Here is an 18,961-nt window from a genome sequence, read left to right on the forward strand (position 1 = left end):
TAGTCTAACTGTTAAAATATATTTTTGAATGATTTGTCCAAAACTTTACCGGTCATACTTTAGTATCCTTAATGATGCACATCACATTATTATAATAGTTTCATCAAGTAGTCCAAACCTTTGTGCGTTTAACTTGGACAGATCAATTTACATGCTTGTTAACCAGAAAATTTATAAATTGTGTTTTATCAATACTTTGTGTATCAATCGGAAAACGTTATTTATCTGGTAAGTTAAAAACAAACCATGAAAAGGTAAAAAACAAAGTGTCACGTAACAATCAAGAAACAATTGGTTTACCTCATTGGGTTGATAACCCTAAATTTTTAACTAATATATCAATCAATTAAAATGGAATAGTTCACTGTTCAAAACCTCAAAATTCAGAGTCAAGTCCATTCTGATTGATTAGCAGTGAAAGTGAGTGATAGGCTTAAATTATGGACCAACTACCAATGATGATTTTGTCTTCATGATGACTAAATTTAGATTAAATCAGCTGCGTAATGATTAGCTAGACAATTTAAACAGTCTGTTGTATGCTGAAGAACTGAGAAATACAAAAATTGTAATATATGTTATGATTGAGTCATGGTAGAAACATTGTTCGTTAAATTGCCTTGTAATATTAAGTGTTTTAAACTGCTTCTTATTTTCATGATGATTGATGAAGATTTTGAAGGCACCCAAAATGTATCAACAAATTCTTAATTGATATCCATTTCAGGCTTTTAATAAACAAAATGGTTGCTCATCTTCAGCTCGTGTTTGTATTGTAGATAATTGACTTATTTAACTTGATTTGCTTTACGTCCTTTTAACTAACTGGTTACAATGTTGGCGATGATAAAAGCTTTCCAGTTGATAAGATCCTTTTGACTCCAAGTTAATATGTTAAGTGATGAAGCATGATGATGATGAACAAATCTCGTCTACAATAATCAATGTTGGTTATCTTCAGTTGAAATCGAATCACGTTTCACCATTTAAATTATGCCATCCATTCACATTCAAATATTCACTTATTTTGAAAGTATATGAAATGGTTTCAATTGAAATGGCCGGACAAACAATCAACAACCTGTGACAACTGGATTACAACCAAACGATCTGCGAATGAGAAAATAAAATGTCAATAAAGAAACAAATCAATATAACAATATTTTAAAATCTAGATAATCAATGTTCAATTCAACTAGACAATCAGAAGCATACAACTTGATGTAAACATTGAAAGTAACCCGCTAATGGCTGGTTGATTTTTGTGGCGCAATATTTAAATTAAATTATTTCTTGATGAAAATGTAATTAATTAGCCGAGAGTATTGAACGTTGAATTATAATTGTCCATTTTTTAGCGGTGAAAAATAATTTTATGAGTAAATTATAATTAAATTAAGATATAAAGCTGATAATATAAGGTTTGAGTTGATATTAATTGAAGAGAAAGTGTTGAGAACAAGAAAAAAGGTGACATTTTATTTTCAAATTGAAAACGTTATAATTATAAACAAAACTACTTGATCACAATGAAAGGTAAATTTAGTGATGAAGATTGATTGAGTGATTAAACTTTAATAGCACTTATTTAGATGGTAAATATTAATAACCGTGATGACAATCATAATAATAACAATCCATCTAGATCGACCAAGCATAAAGGGAAAAGATTCATTTGGTTCACAAAATAAAATTGAATGTATGATTATTAAAATAAAGAAGAAGAAGAAGAAGCGAAAAATGTTGGCGAAAACAGAAAGGAAGGATTTCCTCTCTTTCTATTTCCATCTTAAGACCACCTCTTACTCAGTCCTTATTGCCTCTTAATCATATATCAAGCCGTTCAAATGATGGTTTAACCCATAAGAAGCCAAATTAACTCAACAGGCTAACATCACATTTTATAAATTCAGTGAAAACAGTTGATTGTTTAACACCGATTGATTCAAACCACCCAATACTTTTACCCAATTTTCATTTAAAAGTGTCTTCTTTTCAATACAGACATTGAAATTTGTTTCATAAACGGATATCTTCTGATTCATTATCTTCTGCCTTTCTAAGGATCAAACCTGACTCAATAAGGTAAGTCTTTTGTTCCCTGAACCTTGCAAACCTTCATCAATTACTGTCAAGTTGCCTATTTACATGGAATCCTTTTCTCTAAAATTTGAAATTATCTCAAATGACTTGTAAGAAGTAAAAAATATTGATTTAATTCTGACTCAATGGTTACAGTTTACAAATGAAATAATGTGATTGGTGATTTTGTGGCAAATCAGGATCATCTATAACAATACCTGAGGAGTGTCCATGAATCACTGTCTTATCATTTTATAAATTTAGCTCAATAATTCTAGATAGAAAGAAATAATTGTTATTCAAACCGTGTTAGAGTTATGATCATAATTCATGAATCATGGTTATCTTAATCGACAGACTTAAACAATTATTGCTAATATCATATCAGCTGATTACCAGCAAAACGGCAAATACCAATGATGTTAATCAGAACCCAAGCACTCAGAGTGTTGATCAGAATAATTTTTCAGTTTTTTTCCATCAACTTTGATATCTAAATGTTTCCAGGAATTGGTTAATCATTTTGATTGCAACAATTGAATTTAGATGCAACGAGTTAACCGGTAAAACCTTTGGGTTACATTGAAGTTAACCACAGCAAAGCAACCATTGATCATTGCTGCATTATATCAAGCTTTTCATGTGAAATAGATCTTAATCTGGTCTTCTAAATTGCGGACAATTAAGGTTACTTTATTTCGTGATTCTTTTTAATAGCTGACCATTAGAAGCTAAACAATACCTTTAATTACTCTTGAAATTATCCTTGTCCATTTGTTTCAATTGAAACCGCAAATTAGTTGCTAAGTTGATACAATCGGACTCTGAATTTCCCTCATTACCATAATTAAAGTGATGATGTTCAGTGCTGCTGATGATTGCGAGCATGATTATCATAATTATGGTGATTGTAGAGTCCACGAAATTGTGAAAGTTTAAATTTTACTTTCGTTTTAACCAATAAAAGGTTAAAAAACTTACAAATTCATTGAACTATCAATGGTTCGGTGCATTCAAGTCGTATTTTTAGACCATTTCATTGCATGTAAAGAGCTTTTTCCTCTCTCTTTCTATTCCTATCATCCATTCATTCCCACCTCGACTCAGTGATTTCATCTTTGTCATCTTCATCTCCCTTCAAATTATTTGTAAACAAATGAAAAGACAACAAAGCTAGTGATTTTAATGAAACTGATTACAGCTAATTACATGGTCAGTGAATGTTAAGTGAAAATAATCATTACTGTCAGCAATTTGATCACAACTTCAAATCAAATTTAAAATTCCAATATTTCTTTTCACTTTGATTCAATGTTGAGTTTCACTGTTTTTTTCAGGGCATTTTCATCTTTGAAAAGGCCAAGTCCAAGCGATTGAAGTTGATTATTAGTAATGTTAATTTAGAGAAAAGAAATCTTTATTTTAATCAAGCTTTTTGATTTAAAGCCAATTCAAGCTTAATAAACGTATTTTTACCTGCAATTAAACTTTGGGTCTTCAAAGCAAGAAAAGGTCGCGTGTAACCTAAATTAATTTTAACCCAATCAAGTGTTAATCATTGCTACCATTTAATTATGCTCATCATTCTGGCTTACAAGTCTTTAATTTTCCCATTAATTATCAACTAATCATTTTTAATTTTAATTGTTTCGATTTAAATGCTCCAATGATGTTGAAAAATTGAGAGAAAACTGTTTCACATTTCATCGAGCAATCAAGTAAACTCTTCTTTTTCAAAGACATCATCTTATAATGTATAATAAACAATCATTTTTACCTTTCTCATAAACTTTTCTGGACCTTATCATGATAATTGAGTTTAATTTTTTAATTCATCCATTTTCCCTCCAACAGTTTATTCAGTATTAACAATTTAAAAACAAAGCCATCAAAATGGATTCATGGGTTAGCATTATAATGGTAATTTTAGCCGCTCTTCAAATGGTAAGTTTACATTTTTATTTTTCTTGTTTAGTAATGTTTTTATTTCAATTTTAAAATTATTAACTCTTTGTACAGATTGATTTGGGCGAGTGTAAGAAAAAGGAAGAATCAAATACCAAAACCAACACTGGCACCAATCAGAATGCGATGGGTCCTTGGGGTTCCATGGGCATGGGAATGCCGATGCAGATGCCATGGATGGGAATGATGGGAATGAACCCAATGGGAATGAATCCATTGATGGGCAGCATGATGGGCGGAATGGGAGGAATGAGCGCAATGAACGGAATGGGTGGAATGGGTGGCATGGGAGGTCCAATGATGACTGGAGGACCCATGAGGTGAGCCTGGAAATTTGCTTGATTTTCACTTTGACTTTCATTTTTTTACCCATAAAAGATTAGAGTTTAAAGTTGACTTTTTTCGTTTTCCTTTTTTCATCTAGTTTTTACGACAAAAGTCCAATGGGAATGCCAAATCCTATGGGAATGGGTGCTATGAGTGGAATGAGCGGAATGGGTGGAATGGGTGGAATGCTTCCAATGGGCTCAATGATTAATTCAATGATGAGTCCATTTTCATCGTCCGCTATGATGCCTGGTTCAATGATGAGCTCTTCTTTCATGACACCTTCCATTTCTCCTGGTTTATCTTCTGGTTCCTTTGGTTCTCCTGGTTTATTTGGTTCATCCAGTGGACTGTCTAGCTTCCCAGGTTTATCCAGTTTATCATCTCTTGGTTTAATGGCTTCAGCTTCATCACCATTCTCATCATCTCTTCACCCTTCCAGTTTTAGCCGTAAATCTAGTTACACTACATTGTATCCAATTTTTAGTCCGTAAGAGATATTTTTTTTATTTCATTCAATGCTTTCATTGTAAATGCTTACAATTTAAATCGTATGTCTTTTTTTGTTCAAATTGTTGCTTCCAATTTATTATTGTTTTCTTGTGCTTTCCAAATAAGAAATATTTTAAACAAATTGCTTTATTGTCTTGCTATTTTATTTATTTTAATGATCTTGCGATTCCTTTTTTTATATCATTATTTCACGCTCAATTCATAATTTAACAGATTTGAAAGCATCTCAAGATCATTAAAATTATAATTTAAATGCTGTTGCTTACCTTTAATTGTTGTTTCAATCTTTAATGTTGTAACGTTTTTAAACAGACTTATTAAGATACTGTCACTTCTTTCTTTCCAGTGATGAGAAAAAGGAAAACACCAAATCTGAATGAATGACAATCCAATGAGAAATTACATTTGTTATATTAACCTAAAAGTTCTGAATTGTCGTTTCAAAATTATGTGATGACAATAAATTTGAACATAAAAGGTGATAAGAGATATGTGTGAATTGTTCATTCCAAAGCAGTTGAATTTCCCATTGAAAAGGTACAACTTCTCCTTGACACCAGATACATTGTGATATAAAGCCAATTGTCATCATCATTCATTTAATCATCATTTCCTATGTTCACTCAGCTATTACCTCCGTACAAAACACGAATAAAATTCAAGTTTACATTATTTTTTTAAACAAAAAAACAAATATAATGTAGAAACATTTACAATTAAAAAGTCAAACATAAATTTGAACTAAATCAGTCCGCATTGTTAGTTGAATTGATGATCTTTCCTCAGTAAATATCAGCAAGACTGATCACACACAAAATTAGAATCACAATAATTATACAAAAAAGCTTGTAGGACATAAATGTGGTAAATGAAATGGTTTTTTTAGATGTGCGTAGCAAGATTTTACGAGCAGTGAATAATACTGTTGCCACACTGAATTGGATGGATGAAGGTGTAGTAGTATTAGATACAAGCAATTGATGGAAAATTAAAATTAATTAGCAAAAATGGTCAGATAAAAGCTATTAATTGATCTCTGATTCAAAGCTTTCCCTCCTGCAGTTTTAATAGGTACTAGCCAGGGGCAAATTTAATATGAGTACTTCCAGATTATTCACATGGCATATTTACGAGTCCAACCTCGTCCCATTTCACAGTATTTTTCCGGGTCATTTTTATAAAGACGAGCAATCTCTGGTACCAAAGGATCGTCCGGATTGGGATCACAAAGGAGAGAACAGATGGAAAGAAGAACCTTGGATATTGTTAAGGCTGGTGACCATTGAGATCGGAGGATATCCAAACAAATACTTCCATTGCTATTTATATTTGGATGGTAAATTCTTGTGGTAAAGGATATTTTTGGTGGCTTGAATGGATACTCGGTAGGAAAGTGGATTGTCAAGTAAAAAATGCCACCCTGGTACGGACTATCGGATGGACCCATGATAGTCGCTTGCCAATGAAATAAATCATCTCCAATAGGCCCAGCTGAGCACTGAGCTGGTGGATCTCTTTTCAAGTCTTCAAGCTCTTTTTTAATTCTTTTAAGAGCCATCTTCTTGCTTATTTACTGTATAACAGGTAACAAGTTCCGTGATAAAGAGTTGAAAATTTATTCCAGTGAATATCCGATTGTCTTTGAATTGCCCGATGAATTCAATTTGCTTTAAAATGATGGTTAATCACAAGGTAAATAAAAAGAGATCTGGATAGAGAAAAAAATAGAAAAATCAAATTAGTACATCTTAATAAGTCAAGAAAAATAGGATTAAATCAGGAACATCAATCAAACCAATAGAGGTTTATGAGAATCAGGTAATATCATTGTTGTGTAAACCATTTTTGTGTACACGCACATACAATACATATTACAGAGTGGTAAGTTGGAAAGATTGGTACAAGGTTGAGGTTAATTAATATGTTGTTAAGTAAGAATGAAGATGAAATGGAGCAACACAATAGGGTGACATTTTGAATTACTAGGAGTAGTCTTTCAATGGGTTAATAATATCAATTATAATTCCGTTAACTCACCATAAATGTTGTAAAAGCTTCTCAATTGGTAAAACCTTATAATAATTATACACTCTGGTGTTATTTTATGATTAGAAGCGGTTGTTAGTGGTGTAGTCGAGAATGATGATTAAATTTGTAGATGCCTATAGATGTCAAGAATCCCAATCGCCAGCAATTAAATCGACAGCTTAATTTAATTGAAACTGTAAAAATGAAAACAGATGAAAACAAAGAGAACCAAACCTTTACCAGTTTTTAGAGTCTTGTATATTTCTTCACTTTCTTTTCTTTCTCATCGATTTTTTCCTTCCCCTTTCTTATATCTTTTATATTTTTGGGTAAATAAAATGTTTTAATCATTGAAACAATCGTTTAATAAGTGTAATCACTGTACTTTACATTTCTTTACATTATTTTAAATTCAGATATTTGGTAAAACGGGAAATAAAAAAATAATCGCAACTTTTAAAAATTATAAAAATGGGTGTATAAACCGGTAGATGACGCTCAGATAGAAACAGATATTTTCCAGGACAAGCTCTTTCTTTTTTAAATATAAGAGATGAAACTTTCGAGATATTTAACTGTATAAATTATTAACAGTTGTAGTGAAAAAAAGTCAAACATAAATTTTGAACTAATCAACCTCTCATTGTGACTCCAATTATTTTTTTACTTTACAGCAAATATTAGTTGAATCACAATACAAATTTGTTTAATTAGTGAAATAACGTTCTTATTTAACCTAATTTTCTTGAACAAACAGCACAATAAAACGTCTATGTTGTTACAGTTGAGGAGTGTTCATTGCAGTCGTTTTACATTGAAAAAGGTCAAAGTCGGTACAAAATAAATGTTAAAAGGAAAAACGTTCAAAAACAAAATTGAGTATAAACAATTAACAATAACAATTATAACTATAATTACAAATGATGAATCTTTGTCACAATGAAAGCAAAAGGCGCCACAATGTGCATGTTTAGTCTTGATAAAGAGAGGCAAGTCGCCATTAAACATAAGTCATAGTTCAACTCTTTACCCTCTTTGTTTTTCACATAACATGCTTAGATTGGTAAGATTTTGAAACAATTAAACCATCACCTAAACTCAGGATAAATTCAGTATCCCAAGTAAAGTAATTAATACTATACAATCTTTGTTTTGTGTTCAATGGTTTCTTCATTTTCCCATGGATTATATTTTCAAAGTGGCAAGAATGATTTCCTTCTGACAGAGTAACCAATTTTTCCTTTGTTTTGCTCTTTTGTTTTGTGGTTGGACTAAGGCATTGATTTGGCCTTTTTTACTGGCTTTTTAGCGTCGTTATTATTGCTGACTGTCTTTTGACTTTTTTGGTAAAGTATGGCCCAGGTAAATGGAGTTGAATCAACATTTGTTCAAAAAGTTGTCTACCTCATTGAACAGATCTCAACCAATTTACAATTTTTCATGGCTTCAGTGTGGAATTTTACTTCAGACAAATTACTTATTTTATCTTTAATCGCAATAAAATGGACTATCTGGTTACTTCGAGGTATTGGATTACCTTCAGCTTACTCTATGGGGAGTACAGTTCACCTTATTAAACACCTTATCAAGACAAATAACACTTATTCTGGTACCCAATATAATTAACTAAGAAAAAGAGCGCTTTTATTGTATTAACAATAACGATACTTGTCAATTGCTGCTGTTATTGCTACTTTTTGTTTATCTGTTCATTGCTGATCGTCATCAGTCACAACATGATCAACATGAGTAGAGATAAAGTGAAAAGAGGAACAAAATCTTGATAATTGTTACCTTGAACAAATAGCGAATCATCATCATTTTCGTATTGCTACCTTCTTTTTTCAATGTCTCGGTAAATTGGGATCAACTCGCTCCAACGTTGATGGTAAAGTGGCTGATTGAAGGTTTATCATATTGCTAATATTATTGTCCAATGTTTGACTGATTGAGCGGCCCAAGGGTATATTTACTCTTGTTGTATTTCCTACATTGTTGGCAAAATTATTACCAATATTGTTATTATTATTAGCATTAATATTATTGTGATTTGAATCAGTACTAATGTTGTTATTATTGGTGCTATATCCATTTGACAGGTTGTGTTGATAATTGGATGGTTGATTTAGACCCGCTTGTTTGGCAAACTCATCTTGGGCTTGAGTCGATTTACGAGCTGCTAGAATAATAAGGGCAGCGCCTAATAAAAAGAGTGCAACACCTAGGCCACAAATGATTAAAGTTACGATAAAAATGGGACCAACACGATCTTCATAGAAGATAAATTTCAACAATAAACCAGACAATAAAGTGACACTACCAGTAATCAACAGAAGACGTCCAATGTGATAGGAGCTGTAATGAGTTGGTAATCTGCGATCAACTGCTTGTTCAAAGGCAAGGACACTTTTAAATCCATTATTTGACATGATGATTCTGGAATAATAAGTGATCACACTTGATGATTATCAATGAAGAATCACAAACGAGTTAACAGAGGCACTTGAAGTAAAAACACTAGAAGAAAGGATAAAATTGTCTTTACAGATGATTCGTTTCTGGTTGATTAATTTGTTTACACGTTCAATACATGGCAAAAAACGGGACCAGAGGAAAGCTGAAAACTATCTGCTCTTCTTGACACTGAGTACACTTTATTAACGACTGCTAACAGCAACACTGAGTACAAAGTTTCATTGGTGAAGAGATCATTATTTTGTAAGATAATCAAGACTAGGAATACAAAAAATAAAAAAGAGGTTGGTGTTGCAGTTGATAATGATGAGTCTATGTGTAATTGAATTGAAACTAAACTAACTCTTTTCCACTCACATTTTAACTCTCTCACTTTTTTCCTCTCTCTCTCACTCTTCCTCCCTCTCTATGAGTCTTTTAATATCTACCAACTCACTCACTCTCCACTCATCTAATTGTGTGCATTTATTGATGACGAATGTTTAATAGATTAATTGTATGTGTTGATGATAAAGTATTATGTTATTGATAGTGATCTGTGATTACATCCATAATCAACTGTAACATGTAGTATCAATTTTTGAACTCGATTGACTTGGAGCCTTGGACGTTGTCGGATTACAATCAAACTTACACCTTATTTCAACGATTTGAGTAACTATTGAAGATTATCACTTATTATCAATTGATGAATTACTTTGTAAATTGAAATTATCTTGGTAAAAAAAGGTGTTCAATATTTTCATAGCTTTGGTAAGGGATTAGGTTGATTCTGGGAAAAAAAGATGTGCTCATTTAAACAATTAAACGCATGATTAAACTGATGATTTGATTGTAAGGTTTTTACATGTTGTTGAAGCTGCTCGACTCATTGCAAAATTGTAACAGCTAAATTACAGGGTTAAATCATTTATGAGATTAATTGAAATTTCCTATTTCCTCTTGGTTATGGTTAATTTGGATTGAAATTAAGTTTATAAATCACGCAAATGTTACTCAATATTTTGATCAGAGTAAACCTAAAAGCCTAAACCTTTCAATCAATCAGATTAACCAGCTTTTTGAATAGACTTTTCTTCAATCTCAATGTCACCTAACATGATTGTTATTGTGTGTTTAAGGTGTTGAAACTATGGTTTGATTGACAAGTTAAAAAAGATAAATATTAGGCTAAACATCAAGATTTGTATCATGCATCTTGATGAATTAAGTTAATGGTTAGATACACAGTTTTAGATTGACTATTAAGGACAATAAGGAAGCTTAAGGTGTAATTAGATGCTGATGGGATCCAAAGAATTCACAAGATTCCGACACAATACATGAGGGCTGGTTGATTAGATAATCCAGTTTCCTTTGGAACTGCCATTTTCAATGCAGCAAAACAATAGTTAATAAAACACGTGAAGAGATGGTGGAAAAAAATTTGTTCAAAATCTGAATATCAACAGATCAAATGTCTTGGTGAAGACTTAGCCGGTATATTCGAGTAACACTTTATGAAACATGTTTTGTCTAATTGTGATTTTGTTTTTTCTTTCAGATCAATACTCAACTGCGGTCATAAGTACTTGTAATGGCAAATGTTAAAGTAAAACAATGTTACTGTTTGTTCAAAGGATAACCTTGTTTCGGTGGTTGACTGATGGTCCCACAGCAATGGATCAAGTTAACTGTATTTCAGTTTGGCCCTAGCTGAATATCAAATTGTTACTAACAAGAGGCGTCATCGTTAACTTTATCCAGTGAATTATCAGATAGGAAATATTTTAATTTGCTTTCATTCCCGGTTCACATGTAAACATTTATTTCTAAACAACTATCAGTTGGGTGAAGGATTGTCAATAAGTAAACTACAATCTACAATCTGTAATGTAACTGGACTGCAACTAAAACGAGCAAAGCCTGGCCATTTAACGCTGAGGATAAGCATCTTATTGTATCCAAAGAAGCATTATGATGATTTTAATGGGTCCAGAAGTTTCATTCTTACCAATGGTTCAAGTGATCTACCTTTTCATCGACTTCAATCACTTAAATTATGCCACAAATCGGATCAATTTGTATTACTCTTTCACCGAAAAGATGATCACATCAATTACTATTTTTTTATTCTAATTTTTCTAATTTTGCTCACATTTTGATATCATTTACCATTAGAATGGTATAAACTTGTATTTACATGTAATCGGAAAATGAACTCGCTCACCAGTTTGATTCATGATATCGTTGTGACTCCAGTGATTAGTGAATTACTCAATGCAAAAGTTGCTCATTCCTCTCCTTATTGGACAGAGCCGTAGACCAGTTGAACCAATTAAGTGGTGATTTCAATTTGAAACTAATTTAAGATAAAATCGTCTTGCATGCTGAAAGAAATGTCCAGTTCGAAAAGATAAAAGAGATTTCATTGTCCAACAGTCAATAATCTCTAACACCTTAAACATTTATCACATTAATATCTACCATCAACTATCTTCATCTCATCCTGGTAAAGTCTCGGATCCTAATCAAGCTTTTTGAATAGGCTTTTCATGAATCTCAATGTCCCATGATTGTTATTGTGTGTTTAAGGTGTTGAAACTATGGTTTGATTGACAAGTTAAAAAGATGAATATTGGGCTAAACATCAAGATTTGTATCATGCATCTTGATGAATTAAGTTAATGGTTAGATACACAGTTTTAGACTGATTATTAAGGACAATAAGGAAGCTTGAGGTATGATTAGATAATGGTGGGATCATTGTTAACTCTGTGAACGGATAAAGCTTTCAGCTCTCATATTTTGATGGTTTTTATTTTTAACGATGATGATCAACTTAAATCAGTCTGATTATTGAATGCAAAATTTGCCAACCAAAATCTAAAAGTATAATGTTATTAAACTAAATAATATCCCAAGGTGAACGGAAATGGAGTAAAAAATCATCATAATCATATTGAAATTGAAATAACCTTGTTTATGGTTGTTATTGTTACCAAATTATTGTATTAATGTTGTATTAATAGTTGGGCTTTCTATTTGATTTGTATTGGCAAGGAAAGAGAGGAGTAACTCACCAACAGAGTTGATAGCCTTGAAATGGACTAATCTGTAAAACAATTAGTTGTCAATTAGTCAATATGTTTTGAAAACAATGGCTACTCACTGTTGGAGGTTGAATCACAAGTCACATTTACCTGGTTGACCATTGATTTTAGGGTTTGTGGTGATAAGTGGAGAGTATATGAGAGTTGGTAAGACTTGAATGAAAAGCCATTTGGTGATCAAGATATTAATATCAATAACATGATGGAAACTGCCAATTCAATCCGTTGTAAACACGATAACTTTAAAATGGGTTTATAATTGTACTTATGATGTAGATTATCAATTTGGTAATACACCTAAATTAAGCATAAATCATTTTATTATTTTCATCGTTGAAAACAATAATTCTGATAGTAGATGACATTAAATTGTGTAATTGAATCTGATGTTTAAGATTTACAGCTCAATAATGATTAAAATAATAATGCAACAATTTTCCAATTTTACACTTGAATAGCCCGCTTGTGAGTTAAAGAGACGGTTAACAAATCATTGTCTTTGATTTTTCTTTCCATGCTTTTTGCACTTCAATTTTTCTCGGCTAACTTTAATTACAATTGATGGAATATTGATAAATTACAAAGTAGTTATGATTGATAAGAGATTTTCCTCAATAACACTACCTTCATCATTATCATCTTTTTCATCTAATCTAAACTTTCATCTCCTAATGATTAACTCAGGAGACTACAAAACCTATTCTAATTTTCTTCTTGGAATTCATTGGTGAAATTATTATTCAAGTTTAATCAACTATTTTTGGTGATGTTATCTCAAGTTGGCAGCAAACTTTTTTGGAGATGGACCGGTAGAGTGAGATTTATTCACACTGACAATTTACCTATCATTGAGACTGCTGTTGATCGTTCTTCTGATCTTTTCAAGGTAAGATTCTTTGTTTTTCCAAATAACTTATCCATTTGTAGATTATGTTGGTGTAAATTGTATGTTTTATACCGTTTTCTATAGCAATTTAATTTATTTATTGCTCTGTGCTCATTCTGATGGTCTGTTGCTTTTCTAACAACTAAATTTACAGGAGAATTATGAACAGTTAAATGGAGCAACAACCAGATTAAAACAATTGTTACAAAAGATATCTCAAGGTGGTGGAGAAAAAGCCTCGACTAGACACACATCCAAAGGTAAATTATTGGTCCGTGATCGTATCAATGAACTTCTGGATCCAGGATCGCCATTTTTGGAACTATCACCGCTAGCGGCTTATCAAGTCTACCCTGACGAAGAGGTTCCATCAGCTGGTATTGTAACTGGAATAGGAAAAATTAATGGTATTGATTGCATGATTACTGCCAATGATGCTACAGTCAAGGCTGGAACTTACTACCCAGAGACAGTTAAGAAACACTTGAGGGCTCAGCAAATTGCTTTGGAAAACAGATTAACGTGTATTTATTTAGTCGACTCTGGTGGCGCTAATTTACCTCATCAAGCCGAAATATTTCCAGATGTTAATCACTTTGGACGGATCTTTTATAACCAGGCAAACATGTCTGCGTTAGGTATACCCCAGATTGCTGTTGTAATGGGAAGCTGTACCGCTGGTGGTGCCTATGTTCCAGCCATGTCTGATGAAAATATAATCGTTCATAAACAAGGAACTATTTTTCTGGCTGGACCACCCTTAGTCAAAGCAGCATTAGGTGAAGAAATTTCCGCTGAAGATTTAGGTGGTGCCTCATTGCATTGTAAAGTTTCCGGAGTTTCTGATCATCTTGCTCAAGATGACCGTCATGCTCTCCAATTAGCCCGTAAAGTTGTCTCCAATTTAAATATTAAGAAGAAAGGCTGGTCAAGTAATTATGATGAAGACATCGATGGACCTATTGAGGAGCCTTTATATCCATTAGATGATTTATATGGAATTGTTGGTGAAAATTTGAAACGCCCTTTCGAAGTACGTGAAGTAATTGCTCGGATTGTCGATGGAAGTCGTTTTGATGAATTTAAAGCACTTTACGGAGATTCACTAGTTACTGGATTTGGTCGAATTTATGGTAAAAAAATTGGAATCGTTGCTAATAATGGGGTTCTTTTTTCTCAATCAGCTTTAAAAGGAGCTCATTTTATTCAGCTATGCAGTAAGCGAGGTATTCCACTTTTGTTCCTTCAAAATATTACCGGCTTTATGGTTGGTAGAGAGGCTGAATCTGGAGGAATAGCAAAAGATGGTGCAAAATTGGTAACTGCCGTTTCATGCGCCAAAGTTCCTAAGTTTACTGTCTTAATTGGAGGGTCCTATGGTGCTGGAAACTATGGTATGTGTGGACGAGCTTATAGTCCAAGATTCCTATTCACTTGGCCCAATTCAAGAATTTCAGTAATGGGAGGTGAACAAGCAGCTAATGTTTTAGCTACTATCGCTGCCGATCAGAAGCGTCGTGAAGGTAAAGAATTGACACCGGAAAAAGAAAAAGCCATCAAAGATGTTATATTATCTAAATTTGAATCAGAGGGCAGTCCATACTATTCAAGTGCTCGACTTTGGGACGACGGAGTTATTGATCCTGTTGATACACGAAGAGTTTTAGGGCTCTGTTTACAAGCTGCTTCGAATGCTCCTATTGAAAAAACTGATTTTGGTATTTTCAGAATGTAATTGGTTAAACAATTAGAGGCATTAATTCATCATTACCAAGAAACAATTATATCCATGCGTGTATAAATTAAATTGTTATTTATGAATGTTGTTTGGACGCGTTCTTTTGTGCCATAATTTTGTTGCATTAAATTGTCTTTTCGTTAAATTTTGCTTAATTATGACTAAAAATCTTTAGCAAAAAAGGTTCGAATATCATTGAATTCAAAATTTTAACTTTATTATAAAGAATTTAAGATCGTCTTCGTGGTTTGACCAGTCATTAAATAATTTAATCTTACTTTTTGTTGCAATTTCGCCGAAGACAAAATCCATATTTTAGAGCCAACTACGATAAATAGTCGAACTAATAGTTATTATTGTGATATTAAAAAAGATGTTAGATAAAATGTCAATAGTTTAATATATGGTGATCTATTGGGATAACAAACGTTGAAAATATTAACCTATGAACTCTTAAACATGTGATCTTGTCTCGTAATAATCTCTCAGCAATAAAATATTCGCACTTGCACTCATGAAGTTCAATCAATATCAATACAATATGTAAAAATCTTGAAAACCTATTGACGGGAAAATGTGAAAAGTCGAAACATCTTACCGAAACTTAAGAGTCCATTTTTCATCAAAATCAGCATAGATTGCGATAAGAAAGTGACCAACGATGAAAAATTGATGTCATCATAGGTAGAGATACGTCGGTTACAGGCTAGTTTGGTTAGTATAACCCAAAGAGTAGAGGAGAAGAGACTCCTCTCAATACAATTTTTTAATTGTTGAGAAGCGACTCTATTGGGGGCGCCAGAAGTAAGAGCTCTTTCTTTTTACTTTCTTTTTCATTTTTTCTCTTTCTTTTCCTCTTACTTTTCTCTTACTTTTCTCTAACTTTTTTAAGCAATTTTTCTAAGTTTGCTGCAAAAGACTTAAGTTTAATTAATTGTTTATTTGTTGTTTAATGGTTTAATAATGATTATTTATGCATTTTTATTATATTTGAACATAAAATGAATTGCATTTTCAGTAACTTTAAAGCAATGTATCAATATTGAATATGAATTAATCTGACAATGAATATTGAATAATGAATAATGTGGTTGATACTTTCATTTATTTATTAATTCAATTGATTAACATGAAGAATTAGTATTGAATGCTATCAAATTCGGATAAAACATCTTTCATTGACAATTTAACCTCACTGTTTTTGATTTTTCAAGAACTTCATCATGTACTTCGTAATTTTCTGGATAAACTGAGTATGGTAAATATGATAATTTAGTTTTTCGAATAAGCCCAAAAATGAGCTCAATAGTAGACATCAATCATACGTTGATTATATCTTATGTAGTTTGAATAAAAACCTTATTTCATATTAACTAGTTGCTAATTGACATATATTCAATCCATTCAATCCTCATATGAATGGGATTATCATTTATTAGTTCGAATTATGTTCTTGCTTAGTAAAATTGCTTCAGAATTCCCAATCAAAAATTCATTTTACTGAATAAGTTAACCAAAAGTGCATTAAAAATTGTAAATATGATGTAAAAGTGATTAAAAAATCATTATTAAACTTAAAAAACAATTAATTTAACTTGATTCGCATTGAGAAACTTAATAAAATTGTTTCAAAAAGAAAGAGAAAAGAAAGAGAAAAAGTAAGAGAATAAAATTGAAAAGAAAGAGGAAACCTCAAGAAAAAGTAAGAGAAAAAAGAAAGAGACTGACTGGTACGCCACCATCGGAGGTGCGCCAAGCTTGCCTTCAGCTTGTCCATAGGAGATCTCTCTCTTCTTCCTTTACTCTTTGGTATAACCAGTAACTGTGGTTCTTTCACCCCCAGTTACAAATAACCGGTTACTTGCTGGTTACAAATTTCTTACCGCCAAATTCAAAAATAAAAAGTTTAATTTTTCATCTTTTATCAGCGCCATCTATTAATGTATTTAGAAATCTGTTGTTTACTTTCTTTACTTTCTTTTCAAATTTCCCTCTCAATGTAACCAGCAAGTAACCGGTTATTTTGTAACCGGTTATAGTAACTGGTTATAGTAACCATACTTGGTTACTTTTTTCCCCCTCTAACCAAGTAACCGGTTACCAGTAACCAACTGGTCTCTAATCATAGGATTAGTTCAGATAATCTAGAACTGTGAAGGTTCACGAAACAAAATTAAGAAATTTAAAATTAGATTACAATGATAAATAAGCGTATAAACAGGTCATTATTAAATGACTATTTAACAGCTAACAATTGTAAGAATTGTTCAGGATTCGAATCCAAATAGAATACCGATCCGAATCTCAACGGACTCACCCAAAGCGATTACTCAATAAAAGTATTCTAATGTAAACAATATTCTTGAATATCATAACAATCCTTGCTTGTTTGTTTTGGTAACTGCAGAGTTTAAGTAAATTAACTTGTATAACTTTATTTCTTACAGTTTCCATAATTGTCTATTTCAATAATAATGGTTACCCCTTTATTTCCTTCGTTATCATTGAACCATGTTGAGTCTTATTGGTTTTCTGGAGACAAAGTAATCGATGAAGATGCTGTACTAACCAATCTGGAAAAGGAACAACAAACTCATTTTGCTGAATTAGTTCAGAAATATGCCGAATATTTACCTCAAGCACAGCCAAATGAACCTTACGAGGAAGACGAGGAAGAAGAAGAAGAGGACAATGATGATGATGATGATGAAGATAGTGCATCAAATGGTAAGATAAAGAAACTATTTTTTCGGATGAATTGTTCAGTTTATCGTAATTTTCTTAGCAATTCTAATCAACCCTTTCCTGGTAGATTATAGTCTCTGTCCTAATTTGCTCTTCACCTCTGTTTGTAACAAATCTATTCTTTAACCAGAATTGTTTATGTGATTGCTAGTGATCTGTTCCTTTGTATGTTCTTGAATATGATATAGTAAATATTGTGGTTCTAATTAAAAATTTATTTCCTTTCTTTTAGATGATGATAACGATGAAGAACTTGAAGTAGATGAGATGCCATTTAATCCTGATTCACCGATAATCAACATCTCTTAATTCATATAATGTGTATCATTGCGTTAAGCTCGCGCTAGCTTGGGTTACAAAAATGATATCCATGTTTTCAATTTTGAAATTATTTGCGAAATTTGTAAAAATATCTATAATTAACAAATCAACTTAAATTTCTTCAATCTTTAATTAAAGTTCATTTATTTCAATAATTATCGTTTAATTTGTACAAAAATAAAATATTGACCACAAAAAAACTTGAATTTGCCGCCCTTTTGTTAAAGCAAACTTAAACATCTGATGAGAAATGTGGTGATGGAAAAGCCTATTCGTACAAAATCTTTGTACGAATAGTGAAAAAGCCTATTCGTACAAATACGATTGTAACGCCATCTGTTGTTGAAAGTAAATAATATTCTTAATTAAAAAGCTAAATTTTGTTAATATGTCTGACAAAGTTGAATTTACTTATGACCAAACATTCATTTCTTATGAATGTTTATGTGATTTTATTAAAATATATGAAAGAAGCCATTTTACCCAACTTTATAAACGTTCTAGTGTAAAGTCAAAAGACAAGACTTTAGTTTACCGCTACCTAGTCTACAATTGTAAAGCCGGTGGGAAAAATTACAAAACCGAATCGAAAGGACAACGAGAAGCCAAGTGAGTTATTATTTGTATATTATTTTAACTATTTTGAATATTACAACAGGTCAAAACTAATCAACAAATTTCATTTATCCTTCCGTATACAGAACATTCCAAAGAGGCTGTCCGTTTCGTGTGATCATACGAGAAGATACTGTCAGACGATTGTTGGTCGTGAGCAAAATCAACCAACTT

At 31.9% G+C, this 18,961-nt stretch overlaps 4 protein-coding genes across 5 annotated transcripts; 3 read left to right on the forward strand and 1 right to left on the reverse strand.

Annotated features, from left to right (window-relative positions):
• The first annotated feature begins 1,714 nt into the window (after window positions 1–1,714).
• LOC107367194 (uncharacterized) lies at window positions 1,715–5,633 on the forward strand. Its single transcript, XM_015934872.3, has 5 exons — window positions 1,715–2,085; window positions 3,937–4,026; window positions 4,102–4,367; window positions 4,472–4,864; window positions 5,234–5,633. The coding sequence occupies exons 2-5, from the start codon at window positions 3,976–3,978 to the stop codon at window positions 5,265–5,267; spliced, it is 744 nt and encodes a 247-aa protein (XP_015790358.2). The 5' UTR covers window positions 1,715–2,085; window positions 3,937–3,975; the 3' UTR covers window positions 5,268–5,633.
• On the reverse strand, window positions 5,557–9,716 carry LOC107367197 (ubiquitin-conjugating enzyme E2-17 kDa). Of its 2 annotated transcripts, XM_089267298.1 has the most exons (3): window positions 8,710–9,716; window positions 6,925–7,109; window positions 5,557–6,595 (listed from the first exon to the last, which is right to left on the reverse strand). In XM_089267298.1, exon 3 carries the CDS (start codon window positions 6,443–6,445, stop codon window positions 6,002–6,004), a length of 444 nt encoding a protein of 147 aa, XP_089123424.1. In that variant the 5' UTR covers window positions 6,446–6,595; window positions 6,925–7,109; window positions 8,710–9,716; the 3' UTR covers window positions 5,557–6,001. The 2 variants fall into 2 exon arrangements, 1 of the variants encoding a protein (XP_089123424.1); XR_016198571.1 differs by lacking the exons at window positions 5,557–6,595; window positions 6,925–7,109 and adding an exon at window positions 7,257–8,541.
• A 3,477-nt stretch (window positions 9,717–13,193) lies between these two features.
• On the forward strand, window positions 13,194–15,348 carry Mccc2 (methylcrotonyl-CoA carboxylase subunit 2). Its single transcript, XM_015934866.3, has 2 exons — window positions 13,194–13,368; window positions 13,523–15,348. Exons 1-2 carry the CDS (start codon window positions 13,249–13,251, stop codon window positions 15,101–15,103), a joined length of 1,701 nt encoding a protein of 566 aa, XP_015790352.2. The 5' UTR covers window positions 13,194–13,248; the 3' UTR covers window positions 15,104–15,348.
• A 2,096-nt stretch (window positions 15,349–17,444) lies between these two features.
• Window positions 17,445–18,327, forward strand: LOC107367198 (uncharacterized). Its single transcript, XM_015934876.3, has 2 exons — window positions 17,445–17,833; window positions 18,084–18,327. Exons 1-2 carry the CDS (start codon window positions 17,581–17,583, stop codon window positions 18,158–18,160), a joined length of 330 nt encoding a protein of 109 aa, XP_015790362.1. The 5' UTR covers window positions 17,445–17,580; the 3' UTR covers window positions 18,161–18,327.
• Window positions 18,328–18,961: the final 634 nt, after the last annotated feature.

The sequence above is a fragment of the Tetranychus urticae genome, chromosome 1 (genome assembly GCF_039701765.1).
Source record: "Tetranychus urticae isolate SD_2017Ah chromosome 1, NJAU_TeUrti_SD_1.0, whole genome shotgun sequence".
Taxonomy (NCBI): Eukaryota; Metazoa; Arthropoda; class Arachnida; order Trombidiformes; family Tetranychidae; genus Tetranychus; species Tetranychus urticae.

Bases quoted from the DNA above. Each gene is read 5' to 3' on its own strand.
- LOC107367197 (XM_089267298.1), bottom strand. From the start codon at position 6,445: ATGGCTCTTAAAAGAATTAAAAAAGAGCTTGAAGACTTGAAAAGAGAT.
- LOC107367194 (XM_015934872.3), top strand. From the start codon at position 3,976: ATGGATTCATGGGTTAGCATTATAATGGTAATTTTAGCCGCTCTTCAA. The intron at 4,027-4,101 runs GTAAGTTTACAT...CTCTTTGTACAG, and splicing joins TTTTAGCCGCTCTTCAAATG to ATTGATTTGGGCGAGTGTAA. The intron at 4,368-4,471 runs GTGAGCCTGGAA...TTTTTCATCTAG, and splicing joins ATGACTGGAGGACCCATGAG to TTTTTACGACAAAAGTCCAA.
- Mccc2 (XM_015934866.3), top strand. From the start codon at position 13,249: ATGTTATCTCAAGTTGGCAGCAAACTTTTTTGGAGATGGACCGGTAGA. The intron at 13,369-13,522 runs GTAAGATTCTTT...CTAAATTTACAG, and splicing joins GTTCTTCTGATCTTTTCAAG to GAGAATTATGAACAGTTAAA.
- LOC107367198 (XM_015934876.3), top strand. From the start codon at position 17,581: ATGGTTACCCCTTTATTTCCTTCGTTATCATTGAACCATGTTGAGTCT. The intron at 17,834-18,083 runs GTAAGATAAAGA...CCTTTCTTTTAG, and splicing joins TGAAGATAGTGCATCAAATG to ATGATGATAACGATGAAGAA.